General features: G+C 38.2%; 1 protein-coding gene across 1 annotated transcript in view; it reads left to right on the top strand.

Annotated features, from left to right (window-relative positions):
* MDFIC (MyoD family inhibitor domain containing) overlaps positions 1-20,720 on the top strand; it is a 43,200-nt gene extending 22,480 nt beyond the window's left edge. The window contains exons 4-5 of the mRNA XM_026033223.1: positions 10,095-10,370; positions 20,126-20,720. Coding sequence (XP_025889008.1) covers positions 10,095-10,370; positions 20,126-20,373 — 524 coding nt within the window. The 3' untranslated portion in view covers positions 20,374-20,720. The remainder of the gene's footprint in view (positions 1-10,094; positions 10,371-20,125) is intronic.
* The last annotated feature ends 339 nt before the right edge of the window (positions 20,721-21,059 follow it).

Below are 21,059 nucleotides of genomic sequence, written 5' to 3'. Positions count from 1 at the left end.
CATAATAATTTCATATAGATTTATATCTTCATGAACAGAGAGGAGTATTGGAATTTCAGTTCATTTGTGGGGAGGAAGAAAAAAGAAGATTAAAGTTGTGCAGATAATTCATCCTGTTAAGACAATTTACCTATCCCTTCAGACAGTTTTTCCCCTTTGCAATAGTGAATTTGTTTCTGTGATACTCGTTTTTTGTGCTTATTATTATTGATTACTGATCTAACTCTGTAGTTTTATAGCTGCCAAAACTTGTAACTGTGTGGTTCAGATATCAGGATTTTCATGAGAATTGTTTGAGCAGCTTATGCTTTGTTTCCTGTCAGGAAACGAAGTGCATCATTTTTACAGGAAGCTCAGGCTTCCCCAGACGTGGTCAGCAGTCTGACTTTTGCACTCTTTCAAGGGGTGTGTGCTTGACTGGCAGGCAAAAGCTCAGTTAATAACACTTTTTTTTTTTAATATCAACTTCGTATAATGGATATCGTGTATGAGAGCTTTGCTAGGATGGCTGTCCACGAGAGTCAGAAAGCAGACTTCCTACCTCATTTTGTAGATCATTGCAGAATCTGATAAACTAGAAGCAAGTAAAAAAACAATTTCCTTTGTGCCAAGTGTTTGTGACAATGATCATGTGTTAAGCAAGTTCAGCTTTGAACTAAAYGCACACAAATCTCTTGGTTAATAATTTTTTTCTTTCCAAAATGTAATGTTGCTTTCTCCTTCAGCATTTGGAACATTGGTGTTTAGTTGTGTTAGTGCAAAACGCTCAAACTGACCAGGAGGGAGCAGAAGGGCAGAAGGGCAGTGAGCAGAGATGCAGAGATGCACTGGTGCAGAGATGCAGCCTTTGCTCCATGGATGCTCGAGCTTTTGATACCTAGTTTGGTGTGTGAGGGAGAAGACAAAGACAGCTTGCCTCTTGAGGCATCTCAACAGCTCTGCTAGGATGTTTTATTTCAGGTGTGATCTCCAGAATCTGTTTTGTACAGGTCACACACAAGAACATTTTGGGTGAGGTTGTGTTGTGTGTCTTCGAGGCATGCGGAAATGATGGGTTCAAACTACGGAAAAAGAGCTTTTATTTCTGGATCATGTCAGTGCCTGGCTAGTGCACTCTAATAAAGCTAGTCCGGGTTGTGTTAGCTTTGATTGTAGCTGTGATTGAAAAACCTTTAGCACCCTGAAGCCCCTGGGCTGCTTCGTGGGAAACTCCTCTCAACCTGCCCTGAAGTGTCTGGGTACCGTGAGGCCAGGGAAGGGGCTCCCATGGGGTTCCCRTGGGTTCCCGGTGCGGTGCTGCCCCGAAGGGGTTCCCATGGCAGGAGGGCCCTGCTGGGTTATCAGCTGCCCTCTCCTCGGCCSTCATCTCTTCCTGGGTCGGGAGGTGGAGGGACGTGCCTCACAGTTCCCTGTGTTTGCACTTCTTTTTATTCTTCCATTACAGTCACTTCAGTAGCTGTCTGGTCTGCAGGGAAGACAGGTTCCTCATAGGAAAGACTATGTGGTGTTGTGCACCTCAAATGCTTCGTGACACAGATTTTCCATTTTCTATCTTTCCACTGTTGGTGAATATGGCTAATTTTTGGCCTGGTCCCCTGGAGCGTCTCTGGCCCTGAGCAGGACGGGGAGCACTGTATTGACTCCAGTGTGCAAAGAAAAGTATGCTCWATTTATCTTCATTTTATTTGCTTTTTACTGACTATCATTTAATTGTTTCCTACAGTGAGATTTCACTTTTATATTTGATTTCTTCTTCTCTGCTCTTCTCTGCCCTCACAAACCAAACTGGCTTCGCTCACTGTATGTTGTCGTCTTCTAGGTGGATGCTATCTGCTCATTTTTTTCTTTTGATGCTTTTGCTCCACTGCTGTTTAAATAACAAAAGGYCCCAAGTAGAAGTCGTTCCTTGTTTTTTCTCTCCTCCTGTTGTTCCATTTTCCTTGCAGCTGTGCTTTACCTCTTTTTTCCTGTTGTTCTCTGGTACTTTGTATCTGCTGATGCCAAATTTCACATCAGCTCGAGCTTTCTAGAGAGAAGAGCAGAGAAAAAAAATGCAGCAAAGGCGCCAGAAACACTCAGTTACCTATGTATATACAACTGTTTTCCTACTGATACTGTTTTTCTACCCTCTGCTGATGTTTCCACTTTCTTTGCTGCTGTGCTGTTTTTACTTCTATTTTCTTTCTGCATTGCTAGTTTTGTTAATAGTAGCATTGGGTAATACTGAGTATTACAGAGATGATAGAAGACAGAGATATGGGAAGAGTGGGTCAGATTTATTCCTGGGGTGTAAGACTTTTTGAAGTTCTCTGAAATCSTGTCAGGTCTAGGTGAGTGGAGGARTAGAAATACAGGGAACAGGGAATTGATCACTTCAGTCCTTTGCCTTTTTTTCTTTCTTAAATCCAGCAGGGTGAGTTTCTGTAATTTCATCATCCGAAAACTTGGTTTGATGGAGAATAAACCAAGCCTTGAATGTCTTCTGGGTTAATGGGCAGGCTGTGAAGCTGGGACTGCTCTTTGCCYGGCTTCATCGCCCTGTATCTATTTCTTGCAGAGAATGAAACAGATTTGTCCATTTCATTGTTTCCCAGTTGCTGGGGCTTGGGGAAGGGGAGAAGGAGACACTGGAGCCAGAGGAAGTGGCTGTGAACATGCCCAGGTGACGAGTGTCAATGACACCGAGAGCTCCGCTCTGCTGGGCTGAGGTTATCGCGCCTGTTCCCTCCATCCTGTTGTGCTGCCTAGGAGACAGCTCCCAGCAAGGGGTATCCTGTTGTTTCTAGCTTCTCTTTGATGCTTCTTATCTGATTTGGGAGCGAATAGCACAATGGGGCAGCAAAACTCTGCTGATATTTGATTTAATGTTTTAGTTTCATGGGATGCCAGCGTGTCTTTATGCAATGGTATCACCATATGTTGTAAAATGTACCAGCAGTGTGTAACTTCTGAAACACCAGCTGCTTGGGTTACTTTTTTTGTGTGTGTGTATAGTAATTAATTAATCTTCCTTTTAAAATCGGTGAAATGGGATCGTATTGCTTTTGCATYCCTTTGAATTCTTTATAGCTGGGGACAATCTTCACATTTATTGAGGTATCAATCATTTGTGTTTCAGAAATAGATTACTACCAGCACTTCAAATTTTGTTTCTTTTTTTTTTAATTTACTCTTAATTTGTAAATTACTTTGTCCAATTTCTATAAGCCTGTATGCACTATAAAGCAATATTTAACAAACAAAAAATAATCAAATGGATCATTTTGTTTCTTAAATAGAAAGTAACGTTTATGAGAAATATTGGAAGAAACAACTGTGCATTTCACCCAAATACTGTTTAAGAAAAAAAAAAAAACAAACCATCAAAAACAATTGGTTAATCTGTAAAATATAATAAACATGAATGCTGAATGTTGGAATGATGACCATAAATTAATCTAGTCCTGCATATCTCTGTGCAATGTTTGCTGCTGTTGTAAGTGCTTGCAATGCTGCCAAGTATAACAGCAAATATATTGCGGTTCTTTTCCAGTCCTCTAGCAACATGTATGGAGAGAAAACTGGATACATTTATAAATKGAAGGCTTGCAGTAAAATACCCCACTTCTCTCTGCAAGGCTTTATACAGACATTCATTTCCAGGGAGTCTCAGTGCCTGCTACCTGCAATGTGCTGTGTCTGCGTACGGGGTCTCCGCTTGCATTTTTTTGTGACAAGCTAAAGCTGTGTTACAGTAAGAACCACATTCAAGTTTATTATGATATTGCTTAACATCCATTATGAAATAGTTTTGTGTGATTCATCTTTATTTCTACTTTGTGTTCCAGCAAGGATTTCCAAATCACTTGCAAAGTCTATCACAGATGTAAATATATAAATATATATATATAGCTTCAGTCTCTCAAAAAAAGTTTGCTAAAGATGGCAAGAAACAGAGAATTTTCCCTCCGYCCAGTGTTCATTAGGAGACAAAATCATATTTGAGTTTTGACATACCTATTAGAAGTTCGGAAGTGAAAAGTAGTTAAAAGAAGTTAAGGCTTCACTTAATTGATCAATGATTACGAAATTGCTGTTGTTATCATTAAAAAAATTCAGCGGGCTTTCCTTCATTTTGGAAAAACACTTCAAGAAAGAAGATTTGTAGGTGGAGCAGTTCTCTGTATGTTTTCAGTGAGAATGTGGGAATGCCTGTCAGCTCTGTAAACTTAGAGCTGCCAGGCCTTTTCATGCTTCCTTGTGCTTCTTTTGGGCTATGTGAAAGACATCAGGGTACAATGTCAGCAGCCCTTCAAACAGTGGGCAGGGTCCTGCCAGGCTTCCAGAGGAAGAAACTGCAGGAGTCTCTGCACACATTTAGGAGTATTCGTCCCCTTCTTGTGTACTTGTGTCACCTTCTCAACCCATAAACACATGTGAACGTACATTTGCTATTCCTGTCACCCCTTCACAGTTTGAAACCTGACGGGATAAAACATGTTTTCCTTTTGTCCCTCCAGTCCCATTTCTGTTATGCTTGGTGTCCCCGGGATGTGTTTTCAGACAGATTTTAACATATAGTTCTCAGTGTGGGTCTTGTAAAACTTGTGCCAGCAATTTTACTACCGTGTTTTCAATACAAAGGACATCCTGTTTCATAATAATATATTGTAGTCATTTTGAAGATGTCCTCGTATCTTACAAGAAGCGATTCTAAAAAGGTAGTTGCTGCTGTTAGTTGGTACTTTGTTTTCCTTGTAAAGTCAGCATGGTATAAAAAATTCAGTGTAAAAAATTGATTTTGAAAGATGGATTGTACCTTGATGGTACCTTGTTATTTAGTTAATGTATGCTTCCTGTGATATGGAACCTGCAGTATATGCTATTTATGTCCTAGAAAATATTCAAAAATAATTGCTGACAAAAGCCACTTCACAGGTTGACTCAGAGGTAYATCTTGTAATCTGAATGTTAATATTCTGAATAGCTAAGCAGAGAAAACTCTTGATGTAGTTTGAAGATTCATGTAGAGACTAGTCAGGATTTTAGTTACGGAAGTGGGGAGGGAGAGCTGTTGAGGTATTTGAGTTGTCCCAGGTTCGCTGAAATTTTATGCTTATAGGGCATATGGATGCATGTAATTTGTAATATTTTTGAAAAGGTAAGATTTTCTGCTGCAGTCAGTGTGAAATGTTGCCTTTTATATCTCAGAAATAATGTCTTTTCCAGAAGCAATTTGGAATCACCCTAATTTTACTGTAGGCTGCAGACAGCTCCTGGTTTTACTCTACACTCCATAACTACCCGTCATGTGCTTTATTTCTCCCCTCAAGCTTAGGTTTGTGTTACGAAGAGGTACTGATAGGAAACAGAGGTCTGATTCTTATCTACCCAGAACACAGTGTCTATGGTGTAAACCCCACAGGAGGAGGAAGAGCCGCCACCACTGAGATTAAATGATGTTACTAGAGCTCCAATTAGCACGTAAAGCTGGTCTTTCAGCAGTGGTAAACCAGAGCAAGAGCCTTCCATTTCCTAAAAAGAGTTTGTCTTTCATTTTAGGTAAAAGCGGTTGGAGAGGTAGAGAAGTGTCAAGGGTTTTTTAAATTGCAATGGTATTAATATTTTCTCAATATGTAAAAATGACAAGAGATTATAATCTTTTACATTCTGAGCTTGTGCATTTTTATTCCTCCTCAGCCCACCTGCAGAAATGTTGCTTCCTCAATGCGTTCTGATGTAGAGTCATAAACTAAGAAAAAAGATGTTCTCTCCCCTCTCGTGTGCGTGCTCAGGTGACCGAGGCTGCAACCTGCCAAATATTTTCTTCGTTGGTGGCATTGACCTGCGTAGTAAACTCTATGGGCAGTTGCACGAGCAGCCTTGGAAAAGCTTTTGAAATGTGACTGAAATGTGAGGCTACTAATTAGCTGCCTCTCTCTTTTTTATTTTCTTTTTTTCCCTCCTTCCTCCCGATGTTTTCTTTTGATTCAGTTTGACTCCAAGGAGTCTGTATTCTCTAGGTATGTTTTTGTGTGTTGTCTAAAATCCCTAATGATATGTTTAACTGGCCTGTTTTTGTTGAAAGAGTTTCCCTCTGTTTACATACATTTTCCTGGTAAATGCATACATCAGGATTGTGCTCATAAGGGTAGTTTGCAGAGGTTTAAGTAATTACCAGGGTACATGTGTATGTGCCTCATTTCACAGCGCAAATGAGAATGTGCCTCATAGTCCAAAGCCTCAAAATCATAGCGAGTGTTTAGTACTTTAATATTTATTCACCACACATATTTATTCACAATTAAACAATTTTCCAAAGGCAGTTAAGTAACAGCAGAAGTTAATGTATTAAGCCCCACTTGGCAGGGAAGCCGGTGACAAGGAAGCAGTGAAATGCACTAATAGATTATATGCTATAGCAATATATTGCCTTTTTATTGCTTTTCCACAGGCAGCAGATTCATGTATAGTTATTACTAGCTACATTATCTGCTAGTTTTCTATCAAAAAAGATTCACTCTATTGAATCATTAATCCAATATTTATCATTCTTATTGAAAATCCACTAGTGTTAGCACTGTATAAAATATTGACTTAAATCTACCGGTTTTGCTAAAGATTAAAAACATATTAACCTAAAAAGAACAGTATTTCTTAGGACATTTGAAACTATTCATTGTGGATGTTTAAAATGACAATATTTCTATGTTGTATGAGGAATGATTTTTTTTTAAATCTTTACCATATAGTAAGTGACCAATGCCATCCTAATTTGAAGATGCTGAATGTTCATACAACTCACATTTGAAATTTTGATGTGTATTGCATTAGTTACTGAATATCAAGAATAAAATTTTTGCTCATACATAGAGTGTAAAATGGGATCTTTTGTAGCAGCACACGGCCTGTTTAGAATGATATAACAGGCGCTGAATGTTCACATATCAAACAAAATGCCATCTTTCTGTAGAAAAGAGGTGTCAAAAAGTTTCTTTGTACCTTTAACGCATGTGATTATGTAGTACAAAATGCAGAGTTTGTAAAATTTCTTGAATATACAGGCAAAAAATGAATAATTCAAAACAACTCATAAGTTCTACATTCTATTGTATCTTTTATAACGCAGGCAGAAGATAGCATTGTGTTCCCAGTAGAGCTGAATTTGCACAAGTTACACCTCTGAAAATGCCAGATGGTCTATGGTCTACTTTTGAGAGCTGTCACATATGTAAAGATTTGAAAAAAGAAAGACAGCTGAATGAGAGCAGTGGATCATTAAAGAGAGAGTGAGAGTCCCTGGGTATCACAGTGTTTTAAGAAGCATTGTGTCGTTCCCCATATTACACCTTTTTTCTTTTTTTTTTTTTAAGATATACACAACCTTTAAAAAATAAGGTAAAAATATTTCTGTTTTAAACTGAGCAGTTGTGGCTTAATCTTGGAACTGTCAATTGCTTTTGTTCTTTATGCTAGAATGCGGTCATATGGTTCCTAATTGGTTTCAAGTGTGTTTTAACCATAAGATTCAAGTCTCCCTAGTGCAAAATTATCAATAAAGTTAAAATAAATTTAAATTGAGATAACTAATACATTTGGGGTTTTATTCCATTTTGATTTGACCTGTGCATCACATGTGAATACTCTAAAGCCAGTCAGCTAAAAAGTTGTATGTTAATGCTAAAAGACTGAAGTAAGAGTACTTTGGGAGCAGGATTATTAAAAAAAGAGAGAGAACCTTAGTAAAAATAATTATAGAAGTTAAAACAAATAACTGCTTGCTTACATTCCTCAGGATTTAACCATTTATCTACAAATTAAACAAACATATTTTTGAAGATTGAAGATTAGGTAATTTGTCATGTTATTGTMTTGCAATAAAGCACAAAACATACACAAACAATTGCAAGCTGCCACCACCAATTTAGCTGGCTTGAAAAAGGTCATACCTGTCAGTTTTAGAAACAGTGTGTCTAGATGTACAGAATTTTTAGCATAGTCTATTAATTTTAGTTATTGAGGAAGGTTAACCCCTCCCAGGTAATTCTAGGTTTTTGGTGGAACTGGAGCTCCACAATTGGCAATCTTACATGGTATCATGTGAGGAAAGTGTCCGCATGTGGAGCATGAAAAACATTACTTCAGAATACAGGATAAAGAAAATAAAGCCYGGGAGTAGGGGGCTACGGATATGAACACTGGATTTTAGGGAGTACAATTTTTGATTCCTGGTGTTGAAAAACCTAATTCCAAAGTCAAATAAATACCTTTRCCTATGCTTCTCCTCATATGTTTGGCAAGCCCTAATACAAGATTGAAAGGAGCAGCAACTGCAGAGCAACAGGATTGCCATCCAAAACTTTATGAGCAGCAGTTAGATTATCAAGTATCAGGATAGTTTTATGCTCTTGCTGTGTTGGCCTGGAAATTCATGATTAGATACTGCTGGAGGGGGAAAGGAATCGTATTTGTCTTTCCTGTAAAGTTGTTAAGGAGGTCAATAGTAGACTTGTTTCACCCAGTCCTTTCTTAATGCAATAAGAAATTTTCAGTTTTGTAAAACAGCTACAATTAGGATTATTCTGACCTAGATAAATAYGTTGGCAGTCCAAGTGTCTTCTCAAAATCTTGACCACGGTGACTTAAGAAAATCAAATGGCAAGAAGAAAAAACAATTACTTTTTTTTTTTTTTTTTTTTTTTTTTTCAGTATTTAGACTGTCGGGGGCTCTCTTAAGTGGAAAATCTCTCCGTCTGTGAACAGGACCTGAAGTTAGTTTAAGATTTATCTGAATTTTAATCAGGACAAGATCGTGATGGTTGAAGGAAGCAGTCTGAGGATGGTGTGTGTCAGTGACTTGGAGAAGAGGAGAGAGTGGAGGGTTTGTTAGGCAAATTCTTTTGGAGTCCGTGTTGGTCTGGCTGTCCTGGAAGTATTTGTCCAAATGTTTGGTCGCCTATGTCTGAAGTAATAAGTGTAGTGGTTTCTTTTAAAGGAAAATAATTATCTATGCCTTTGGTTATCTTGGTTCTTGGACATAATGTTGTGATGTACATGGGAAACTATACTGTGAAGTCATCTGAAATCTGATATAAATCATCTGAAAAGGGAATGAGCTGCAGTCCTGCAGCTCCTGGTTTCCCTTTCCCTTTCCTACAGATGCTGTCTCATCTCTCCTCAGCCCAGAGTTCTCTAAAATTTAGGCTTTTTCCCTCACATTAAATATATAAATGGTTAAATTTTCGACTGTGTGAAGACCTCTGTACATCCAAGCGTCATACCATACTATTTTGATTAGTTATCAGGCTGGTATTTTTTGACAAAGAAATCTTAGTCTATTACTATGTGTGTAGTTTAATTAGTTTTAGATGTAAGTCTTCATTTAAAACATGAATCTTAAGTTGGTGAGCAGTCTTTTTACTACAAAGCATTACATGAAAAGCTGTATCTTTTATTTTCTTATGATACCAACTTTAGAAAATGTATTTCCCATGTTGTTAAAAAGCACTCTCCTTCATGATATGGTACCCACTAACGAACGGTCGCATTTTGTGCCATGTCATTAGGATGATTTCACAACAAGCACTCTTGGAGTCCCAGCCAGACCTCTGCAGAGCCCTAGCGTGGCAGTTTTTATGATTTTTACTTGGACTGTTTCAGTTTGTAGTCATTAAAACCCCTTAGTAACCCATTATGGTCATTTTTCAAATTGTGCTTTTGAATTGAGAATGTGATCCAGGGGTTGGGGGATGCCATAGGTATCTTTTTAGTGGTGTTCGAGTCGATGTCCCTGATGCTCACTGGATCCCTGCATCCGCTTCCCGAATACTTTAGCTGTTTTGTTCTGTTTTGGTTTTGTTTCTTTCATAGAAGTCCATGATTCTCGTTGAGTTTAGGGTCAAAATGCTGTGAGCAAAATGCCTCAAGAGCAGCATTCCTGCCTGGCGGCGGGTCCCTCTGTGCTGCTGAGGGCACCTCCGAAGGCCGCAGGCTGGGCAGCCTCTGCCCTTCCCTTCCTCCATTGCCATGTTTCGTTGCCTTCCCAGTCCAGCCCTAATGCGTTCCATTATCAATATGAAATTTAAATTAACCCTTTCTTTCGCTTTCATTTTAAGCACAACCTCAACGTTTGCCTCAGCCAAATACTTCAGCACTGGAAAGGGGTGAGGAAGAAACTGGCAAGATACAAAATGGTCACGCRGGTCTGAGCAATGGCAGTGGCATCCACAGTGGGGCCAAGCACATGCCGGYGGACAGCAGAAAACTTTCAGCTCCCGTTTCAGAAAAAATGCACAGGAAAATCCAGTCCACCTTGTCTGTCAACAGTGACAGCAGCAAGAAGAGCAAAATAAGCTCTGCGTTTTCTCAAAAGCCGGGTACTTCACCTGAAGGTAAGCAAAAATTCTTATTAAAAAAAAAAAAAAGGAAAAAAATGAATAAAGACTAGCCAAGCCCCGTTCTCACTAATAATTACACAATCAACTGAAAATAATTGAAGAGCATGACTCATGCTCCAGAAGCAAATAGAAATCATTATGATAAAACACAAGTTACTTCCCCAAAGGAAAATATTAAGTATTTGAAGGAAATTGAAGCAGTGGGAGATTTCTTGCTTTCAAACATTGGGCCACCATAGTCTGATAATGTTTTAGTATCTCTAGGTTAGTATCCTTAACTCTCAGAAACTCCTGTCAACACCATCATGGATATGCTAGAGATAATGTTAAAGCACTAACTCAAAACATAGTAATTACTTAATTCCACTGATGGTAGTTTAAATGAAGATAGAGTTTGCTTTTGAAAATGTTCTGTTAGCAGATATTCTGACTAGCCATGATATGACCACAAGTTTGGATTTGTGCTTTGAAGGTAAATGTGCTGTGTATTATATTTAGGCTGTAAATAATTGAAATGAAAAACTTCATGGTCCCTATGCACAACTTGAGTAAGCAAAAGTAAATATTTTTCCTTACATTTTAGCTGTATGTGTTTTCCCCGCTTGCAATTACTGTAATGATCCCAGAGTTCCTGAGCTTGTCCACGATCCACTGCTTTCCCATTAGCACTAATTATACTTGAAGGCTTCATAGCTGCCCATATCAACAAGGGTGCAGAAACTCTTCTTTCTGCACCCTTCTTTTTGTAAAATTCTTTACAAATTTTACTGGTTTGACTTTCTTTCAGCATGTGAGTAAGATGCATAGATGAGACTGGTTAAAGAGCTCTGGGGATGCTAGCAAAGATACACTCTAGGGAGAGTGTGCTGGGCAGAGAAATGGGGAGATGCTCAGCCTAGGTGAGAGGAAAGAGTCAGAAGAGAGACTTCTCTGGGCTTGAACTCCATCAGTCAAACCACTGAGTGATAATCTGAGTAATAATATGAGGAGGAGCATCACTYAAACTGTTCCACATCCTACTCCTCCTTGCTGAGGTTTCATATATACCCTCAACAACTTACTGTTGTTTTTCTGTTGTGCATTTAGCTCTCTAGAGTTTCTCAAATTCAGAGTTTGTGCTTTTCCATATCCCTTTATCTCTTTCTGTTATGTGAAATATACTTCATCCTCAATCCTGGTATTTTTCATAGGCTCTTTGTGCAGTATTGAAAAGATGTTAATCAAGAGTTGTTTACATAACTGATATAAACTGCAAGACCCTAAATTCAAGAAATTCAGCCTCTGAAAAARAAATTCTTGAGTTCTAAAGAGACAGTGCATATCTTGTTCATGAGTCATTCCTTTTTTATTTTTTTTAAGTAAAATCTTCCTTTGCCTTCTAAAATTACATTAAAATAAGTTTAATCAGTAGGGATTTTTTTTTTAGTGGTCTTCACAGTGATTGTATCAAATAGTTGAATAACTGAAGAAAAAGACATTGTTATCTTYAGATTTAGCTCTAAATTCTAATCTCAGATTTTAGTATCCAACACATGACTGTGATTATAAGTTGCATGAAATTGCAAATTGCATTTTTTTTAATGTACAGTCAGAAGTGTGGGTATTTTTGAAGACATTATGTAATAGGTAACTACATTACATTTTCAAGCTGCCACAAATATATACTAGCAAAGTACAGATATACAGGGTAATCCTTGCTATCACTTGTAGTCTCTTGACTTGTCTAGCACCTAAGGTTAAATATATTCAACACTGTACAACTAATCTTTTAATATGCTCCTTTTGAACATGGAAACTTAAATATATGTTCTGAATAGCATAGCCCATCCCTGTTAGTGTCTCTTGCTTTTGTGTTGCCAGTCTTCAGGGAAGCACAAATTTTACCGTGTAGCAATTAAAATGTAGGGTACAAGTACTGCCTACAAATTAATATATGTTAAAAAGAAATGTTTTCTTTTTGCAGTTTTATTTTGCTTTACAGTTCTCTCTCAGACTTTTATACTTGGGTTCTTAAATCTGCATGTAGTTGTGAACAAACCTTCTGATAGTTTCTTCAGCTTGTCTGCAGTTCCCTCTATGGGGCTGCATGGGGGAAGTGTAGGCTATTAGAAATATTTATATCAAACTGGTACCTTACACAAAATATCAATATATACTTGATTTGTTCTATTATCACTGAATTGTTAGATAAGGTGCACAAGTAGAGGCCCTAGCATGGTCAGTTGAGTACTGTATACTGTGAATACTGAATAATCAGCTGAAGTTAACTCAGATGTTTTAATTTGCYGTAGTGTACAGTTAATTTCAGTAGAAAGACATGCTAATTTGCATGCTTTCAGATGTTTCAGTTCACTATAATGCAAAAACTTTGTGATTCCTTATGGATAACTTGGAAATTTGTATTATAATACATAACTTTTTTTTTTTTCTTGTCTGCTCTCTCTTCCACCTTGAGTGCTGCTGTATTTCCATTCAGGAGGAGAACTTTTTTTTTTAAATGTGAATTAGAGTCGCCAGAGAAAAGAAATTGAGTTTATTCTCAGAAGTGCTTCTTTCTTGAACTTAAAAGTCTTTGTTTCAGAATAACATAGTTATTTAAGACTATATATTTAAGACTATAAGACACCAGAATAGCTGTGTAAGATGCAGCAATAAGAATATCTAAGAACAAGTAAGACTTGAGAATAGATAGAGGAAAAAAGTTTCAAGGAGAGAGCCATCAATATCAAAGTACGATTGATGACGATGAGAAACTTAGGAATAAAAGTGAGTAAGGAGCCCAGAGAGTTTCTGTAGTAAAGGAAAATATACACAAGAGCTTTAGGATGACAGACCCAATGAAGCAAAGACTGAGGTGAACACAAAGATAAATTGTGTGTGTGCAGTAATTTTCAGAAGTTGTGACACTATACTGAAGACTATATGTTTTTACATCAGTAAAGGGAGATATCTGGTTATCTCTCTTTTAGTTTAGACCTTAGCAAAGAGAAAATGTCTTCCTCGGCTCCTTCCTCCTTCCCCAAAGTTTCAATGTTTATGTTTCTTCTCAAGATGTGAGTATTTTTGCAGCACCACACCTGTTTGTGATGCTTAGTAAGCCCATCTGGTCACTAGTTATTTTGGCTGCTGGTAGTTATTTTGGCCTAGGAAGTAGTATCTATTGACAGAACAGAAAGATCCAAACTGTGCAGAAGGGTATTTAGGCATTCATTTAAAAAGTCAGCAGATGCCGCATGCTGCTTCATGTAGTGCAGATTTCATTATATACACTAGAAAGCTGAAGTCCGATGTTATTTTAACTAGGAGATCACACCTTTTCATGAAGAAGGTCAGAATTGTTGTCATTGTTCTTCAAAGTACTAGTCAGCCCTAGTGCAACTGTAAAAAAACAAAGAGCAAACAAAAAAGAAATGCACAACATTTCCATTTGTACTATAGACTGCACCTTGTGAGCTTTAAGAACATGTGGCAGAACATGTGACTGGATTAGATGGAAGAGTGAGGCAGAGGAAGGAAGCCTGTGGAATGTGGGGGAATGATGGATGCGAGCAAGGCCCATTGCCAGGTTTCGGTCAGTGCTGGTGCTTTTACAGGAGCAGGGCTCGAGCCACCTCCTGGATTGTGTAGCCCGTGCTGCTGACCTGGGAGATGCAGTGCACAAGTTTTACCCAACGGATATTTTTTAAATTCAGACATTTAAAATTCAAAATGTCAAGGTTCGTTTGAATCATCTGTTTTTGTTTAATTTCCATACACACACACACACACACGTATATTTATGCATATATATAATATATATGTGTATATATATGAACTTCATCATCTTGTTCTAGATGTTGAATCYAGGTATAGAAGTGGCAGGAAGCTATTTGGCTCATGCTGTTGACTGTATTTATCTGTTAGAGCATCCAAAGTGATACTGATGTCTTAACTGAAGAGAGAACAAATCCATCAAAAAACCTTTGTGTTGAGCCAAGGCCTTAAGAAGCAATGTATGCATGTATGTATAAAAGAGAGTACTTCTCGTAATAATAATAATAATAATAATAATAACTTAATAACTGACCTCTATTTGAAGTACCATAGTTTTCTTTGGGTTTACATTGCCTGAAAAACAGATTTCAGTCAACTTTTACTTAGCATGGGGTGTATGTTTTTGCATAGGATAGGTAGTGTTGAGCAATGGGAATGAAAGATACAGGTTCTAAGGAAGCCTTATGTATTTTAAATTGGCATTTTTCTTAATATTTCTATAGGTTCCAAACAGGACATAATTATTCTCCTTAAGAGTTTAGCATACAAGAGTATGATGATGAAAGTTTCTTTTTGCTTTACAATGCATCTTGCCTGTTCGGGCACCATTTTAAAATTCTCAATCGAGAGAAACGCAATCCTTTTGAATTTCAAAACCATTAGATATCAACTATCACAGAATCACAGAATATTCAAGGTTGGAAGGGACCTCTAGAGATCATCTAGTCCAACCTTCCTGCTCCCACAGGCACACCTAGAGCATGCGGCACAGGGTGGCATCCAGGCGGGTTTTGAAGACCTCCAGAGAAGGAGACTCTACAACCTCCCTTGGGCAGCCTGTTCCACTGCTCCATCACCCTCACAGGAAAGAAGTTCCTCCTCACCTGGAGATGGAACTGCCTGTGTTTCAGCTTATGCCCATTTCCCCTTGTCCTATCGCTGGCCACCAATGAGAAGAGCAATCTTTTGATTTATAATTTTGTTTCCCCCTGCAGCCGTCTAAACGCCACCCTGTCACCTAGTGGCAGCTGCAGCATACGAGACTTGTTCTTTCAGTCTACCCCGATTCCCCCTGGCGCTCTCCTGGGCGCAGCGGCCATTCCGCAAGGCCYGAGACGGCGACGAGGCCGCACGGCCAGGTCTGCAGCGGCCGCCGCAGCTCCCGCGCTCTTCGCGGGCGTTTTTATGTGCACATTTATTTAACGTGCAGCCGTTCGGCTCCCCTCAGCCCGTGCCCTGCCCGTGGCGAGTGGCGACCGCGGGCCGGCTCCCGCTGTCTGCAGGGAGCTCATGGCGCCTGCTGAGACTCGTGTTCAGGGCAGCGCACGGGCCATGAGGAGGCCCCGCTGCGGACCTCGACTGCCACTTTGATGGCGGTTTTGCCCTTTTTGATGCTCGCTGCGAGACAGCGGAGTGCCTGGAGATTTGTTTGGAGTTGTCTGAACTCTGTGAATATAGTTAGTGAAAAGCGGACCAAGGTCAGCGTTCTCTAAGTGAGCTTATTTACCATTATAGACATGGGAGCCTTTTATTGTGTGTGACCTGCCTGCCTGGCATGAAAGCTTACTGGGTCAGTTTGTGACAGGTTAGTGTCAAGCATTACAAAAGCAGCACAGATCAGCCCGCGTGTGTGTTTTCTGTACRTTTCTCAGTTTAACTTTTGCTGATCTTGTGCAGTTTAAATGGGCACATGATAGTTCTCTTAAAATCTGTGTCGTAAGGAGAGCGGCGCGTTCTTGCAAAAATGAAGGGGAGGTGATAAAAGGAAAGTCGAACTAAGAGAGTTAGATATTTCTGGATTTAAAGGCAATTAGACATGAGAGTAATGCCTGCCTGTAAAAGTATTAGGGATAAAAAATCCTTRCCAGTGGCGTATGTTTCAAAACATTTTCATGCATAAAAACTAAATTCATGTTGTTTTCTTGTTGCATTCTTTTCCCTTAATGAGACTGCTATAACTGGATATATAACAGGCTGTAATGAGCCTGTTATAATTCCTGTTATAACTGGAATTAGATTTAACGTGAAACCCTTTGGGCTTTGAATAACAGTGGATAAACAGTTTTAAGGGATTTTAAGCTACTTCTTGGGTTTTCTGAAGTATTATTTATTACCCATTTAAAGTAGATGTTGTATGTACCTGTTACACTCTGATTCAATTAGCACAGAGTAGCTGGCTGTGAGCATAGATCCAAAAGGCAAATCTTGTATGCATTGGTTGGGTTCCCGTTTGCCTTGGCATTGCATACGAGTTCTCACAAAATTCCCTAACATATCTTTAACTTTTGGGCCAGTTCCAAAGGACTAAGGAGACAGCCTTACTTATACTGGTATTTAAAAATGCTAAACGGGATGACCCTTTTAACTTGAGGGTGGCAAAACTAACTTTCATCTCAGTCAAAACAGAAGGATAATTGGAGATAAGCTTGCATGCCTGAAAGCTTATCTCTTTTTTTTTTTTTTTTTTTTTCCCTTAGATATAAACTGAAATCACAGATGCAATTGATTAAAGAACTAGTGCAGACACACTCTTTTGTTTTATGCGCACAAAATAGTCCTCTGTAAAGTGTAGCTGACAACATTTTCATCTTTGTATTAAAAGTATTGAAAAGCAATGGAAATTTGAGACTTATGGGACAGTGTTGAAGTCTGGAAGTCCCGAGGAAAGGAACTGTGGAGATGAAGGTTCTTCTTTCTTGTTGGTGGGCTTCTGTAATAAGACTTGGGATGATTTCTTCTTTTTATGTGAAAATACCCAAGTGAAAATTTAAACCTCAAAAAGCTTGGACAACAGACATTTATCCATGGTAATTCATCATGAATATCAAGGCYAAACAGTTTTGTTCTTGAGCAGCAGCTCAAGAACAGCTACAAAWAGATGCTTTTAAGTTGGCTTCTGTTTAATGTAACTAATATCATTTCACCAGCAAAACAAAATACTAGAATATCCTTAGTTTCAAAAAAACTGTCTCAGCAATAAAGATCACTGAATATTCTTTATTTTTATTCATATCTATTTCAAAAATATTAATTAAATTTTGTTCCAGTTGGATTAATGTGTTCCACTACAGGCTCATCTGCAAAGTCTATTAGGATCTTAATGCAGCAAGGTTAAAGAGTAGAAGTAACTCCACTGAAAACTGTATKGGCAGTTTTTGAAGTATAGTCCTTATTGTTAACATGTTAGAATTGTTTTTAGAAGTAAATTGATCTGTAATTTAARATAGTCTCTTTGGTCCTGGAACTGGTCTAGTATTAAGAGGAAGCAGAATATATTTTAGCAGTCTCCAATATAGTACTGAAGAAAGAACTACCTTGTCTTGTTTGGAGTCAGTTTTACATAGCAAATTCTTCATGGCTGKATTTCACTGAACAGGAGAGCCCAAAACAGCAACCAAGGGAAGTAGTTTTTTTAGGTATGAATATTGGTACCAGATAAGGATATGTGAGTTTTCTTTAGCATGTTGATATGTTTAGATGTGTTTAGCACGTTGCCTTAAGTTTTCTTACTGCCATTGCAGGAACCACTGTTGCTATATCTTCTACTTTTCCTTRTAAATTTATCTACAGAAAAGAAGCTAGTAAGTGTAATGTGTGGAAGAAATGGTTCTGGTACCCTTTTATTTTGTCCAGTATGTATTATGAATATTCAGACTCATAATTCTGAATTCAGTGGGTTAGGTGGGGTTAGATAACAGCATGCTCTCTGTCCATTGAATAATTTCTGTCAGGCTAACTATTAAAAGCCATTAAAATGAAAAAAAAAAAAAAAAAAACAAGAAACAAAAACAAAAGCATGATTATTTCAGATATGCCCTTGAACTGTTGGTTAGACCTTTTGTTCATTTTATGAATGAGTCACTGAGAGAATGAAGAGAGCAGAAAATGGTATCTCAACTTCACATAAAGTGTTTATGTATGTTAAGTAAAATCATGGGAAAAATGTTACGTAAAGATTTTGTAAGTGGAAAATGTATTTTGCAATTCAGACAGAAACAAATCATAATATAGATAAATAAACCCTTTCCTTATTTCAGTCAGTGAAAGAGATGGAAAGAAAGAGCCTCCAAGTGTCTACTAGTGTAAAGACTTGTAGGTTTAAGGGAAAAGTTTTTTGTGGGACCAGAAAGTGTTTTTTAGTGCAGTCTATTGATTAACTTACAAGCTCTGTCCCTTACTCATCAAAATGCCCCCAAATATGTAATTTTTACATATTCCTGCATGGGTCCAGCAAGATTTTCTTATTTTTACTGCTCACATTTTTTTTTCTGATGTTTTGATTAAGAAGACATTCATAGGACAGAATTTGTTTACATTTTTAAATTTTATTATTTGGGTTTTTTTCAGCAACTTCTTTCAAGAAAGAAAAATAATAAAAGTAAATCAGTTTCTGAAATCTGAAGGCTTCTTAGATACAACTCTTAGCTTCTTTGTCTTTTTCCTTCATATTAAAAGAAAATCTGAAAGGAGGTTGTACCTGCGCAAATTTAACACCATCTCCATGACAACCAGCTAATTAATTGCTCTTGGTCTGGCTTTGGTCCTCTACAGTGATCTGATACTGCCTTGCTTTATTTCACCCTTCTTCTGGGCTTTCACTGAAGGTCATTTGTGCAGCCACAGCACTTGTTCAGAAAAAGCCGCCTTTTAACACAGGCTACTACTTTCTTTAAAACAGCTCCATCTTTCCTGCATTTTCCTCTCTCAGTCTTGTTTCCTGTGGAATGACACAGAGTTTCTGAGGGTTATTTCTTCCTAGTTTTCCTGTTGTTGTTTCCTTTTCCTTTTTTTTTTTTTTTTTTTTTTTTTTTTTTTTTTTTTTTTTTTTTTTTTTTTTGACATGTTTTCGATATGTACGTGATGACTGTGAGCACATTGCAGTACAGATATTCCCAATCTGTGTCTGACTTTAGCACAGAGGAATCAATCTGCAGGATTATGGAGCATCGTGTGGGCTAAGGGYTTACCTAGTTACTTTGCTTCCTGGGACAGATTTTGCAGGCAGTGTTGAACTGTCCCCTTCTGTCATGGCACTGCTGTGAGTATCCATATCAAGTCACCTCTAAGGCCACCCTACCACACAGTCACAGTTTCCACACCTGTAGATTTACTTAGCGTCAACCAAGATATTTGCCAACCTTACTCCATCGGTGTTAGTAAAATAAAGATGTTTAGGTGGCTTGGTGTTACTGCTGCCAATAATCCCGGACATTCCCCTATCACAAGTCTGCAGCCTGTGAATTGTAACAACATAGCATCGGTACTTGGTCAGATGAAAGGTTCTTATACCTTAATGTGTTGCCTCATAGTGGCCTAATGCCGAGTATAGAGAAAGGAAAGGGATGTGATGAGGCTGAGCCACATCCCAGAACCTCTGAGGTGGTTTTCTTATCCTTCAGTGAGAAAGGGAATTCAAGTCTTCCAAGCAGTAGACAGGAATAAAAACTAGGAAGGGGGCTAGGAAAGAACTGTCGTCTTTAGCCTGCAGATTTCTTGCATTTTTAAATTTTCATTTTCTTTTGAGCTGTTCAAGCAGTGAACATAATGTTTGTTCTCACAACAAGAAAAACATGTCAAMTGAATATTTCATATATTGTTGTCAYGTATGCATATAACATGCTGTTACACTGTACTTAAGGTGTGAGTAATACTGTAAAGAAAGCAAAAATGTTGTGTTGTGATAACTCCCTTGCTTTCCTTCATGATCATCAAGTCAGCAAAACAGTTTTGAGAAGGCAGGATGCACTGGGAGAGGTTGAAAGTCGCTTTTGGATGTTAGGACTTGTTTTTTCTCACGGGCCTGCTGTAGGGGTTTTAGAACTGAAGATAATAACGTTGCTGTTTCACCTAGTAAATTATAGACAGTAAAAGTAGATTTGTACAATAAATACAATTGTATTTAGAATGACATAATAACTTTTTTCCTTTTCTTTTTCTTTTATTTTTTTCTTTTTCTTCTTAATGTATGCTATTCCCCTGACCTGGTACCTGTGCAGATTGCTGCGTTCACTGCATCCTGGCTTGCTTGTTCTGTGAATTTCTCACCCTCTGCAACATAGTTCTGGGACAAGCATCCTGCGGCATCTGCACGTCGGAGGCCTGCTGCTGTTGCTGCGGGGACGAGATGGGGGATGACTGTAACTGCCCCTGTGACATGGACTGCGGCATAATGGACGCCTGTTGCGAGTCCTCCGATTGTTTGGAGATCTGCATGGAATGCTGCGGGATCTGCTTCCCGTCATGAAGTACTTATCCCTTTTTGGTTTATCCTCTTAAAAACTGGAGAGCTTTTCTTTAAATACGTTTGAAGAAAGACAAGGTAAGAGTCTCACACAACCAACTGGTATTGCACTGTTACTTCCTATATATGATTATTTTTTTTTAAAGAAAAAGCAATCCCTGAAACCTGTATTCTGACATAAATTATATAGTTTTGTATGTGAAACTCAAACTACATTCCAGCTTCCTTTTGGCTTTGTAAAAGGGAGAGTTTACTGGAACTGAATTATAAGCCTGATACTGCAGGTTGTACAAGGGCAAATTTGCCATTTGAGTTCAGTCACAGGTTTTGGTCAGAAAAAAGACTACAGGCAGGGTAAAACCTTAGCTATTTGCCTTTACCTACTTTAATGCTTAAATGTTTGGATGTCTTCATCTATAATATACCCTTAAAAGAGTTCTTAAAAGCAAAATGCCTTTATTTCAATCTCTGTAGGTTGAAAGTTCTTTAATTTTATACTTAATTTAAAAGTCTACAGCAGGAATCTTACAGTTTGTTTTGCTATATAGAGGTCACACGGGAAATATTTCTTTTGTTCCATATTTCCCATAGGTTTGAGAGTGATTCTTGGTATTTCCACAACTAATACTGACAAAAAGATGAGGATTTGGATAAAGTCAATCTGAGTTTTGCCACCTTTTACAATACCA

This window comes from Nothoprocta perdicaria, unplaced genomic scaffold (genome assembly GCF_003342845.1).
Source record: "Nothoprocta perdicaria isolate Ctin4 unplaced genomic scaffold, notPer1 scaffold_125, whole genome shotgun sequence".
Lineage (NCBI taxonomy): Eukaryota > Metazoa > Chordata > Aves > Tinamiformes > Tinamidae > Nothoprocta > Nothoprocta perdicaria.
The sequence above is the reverse complement of the archived record's forward strand: the minus strand, read 5'-3'. Positions and strand labels throughout refer to the sequence as shown.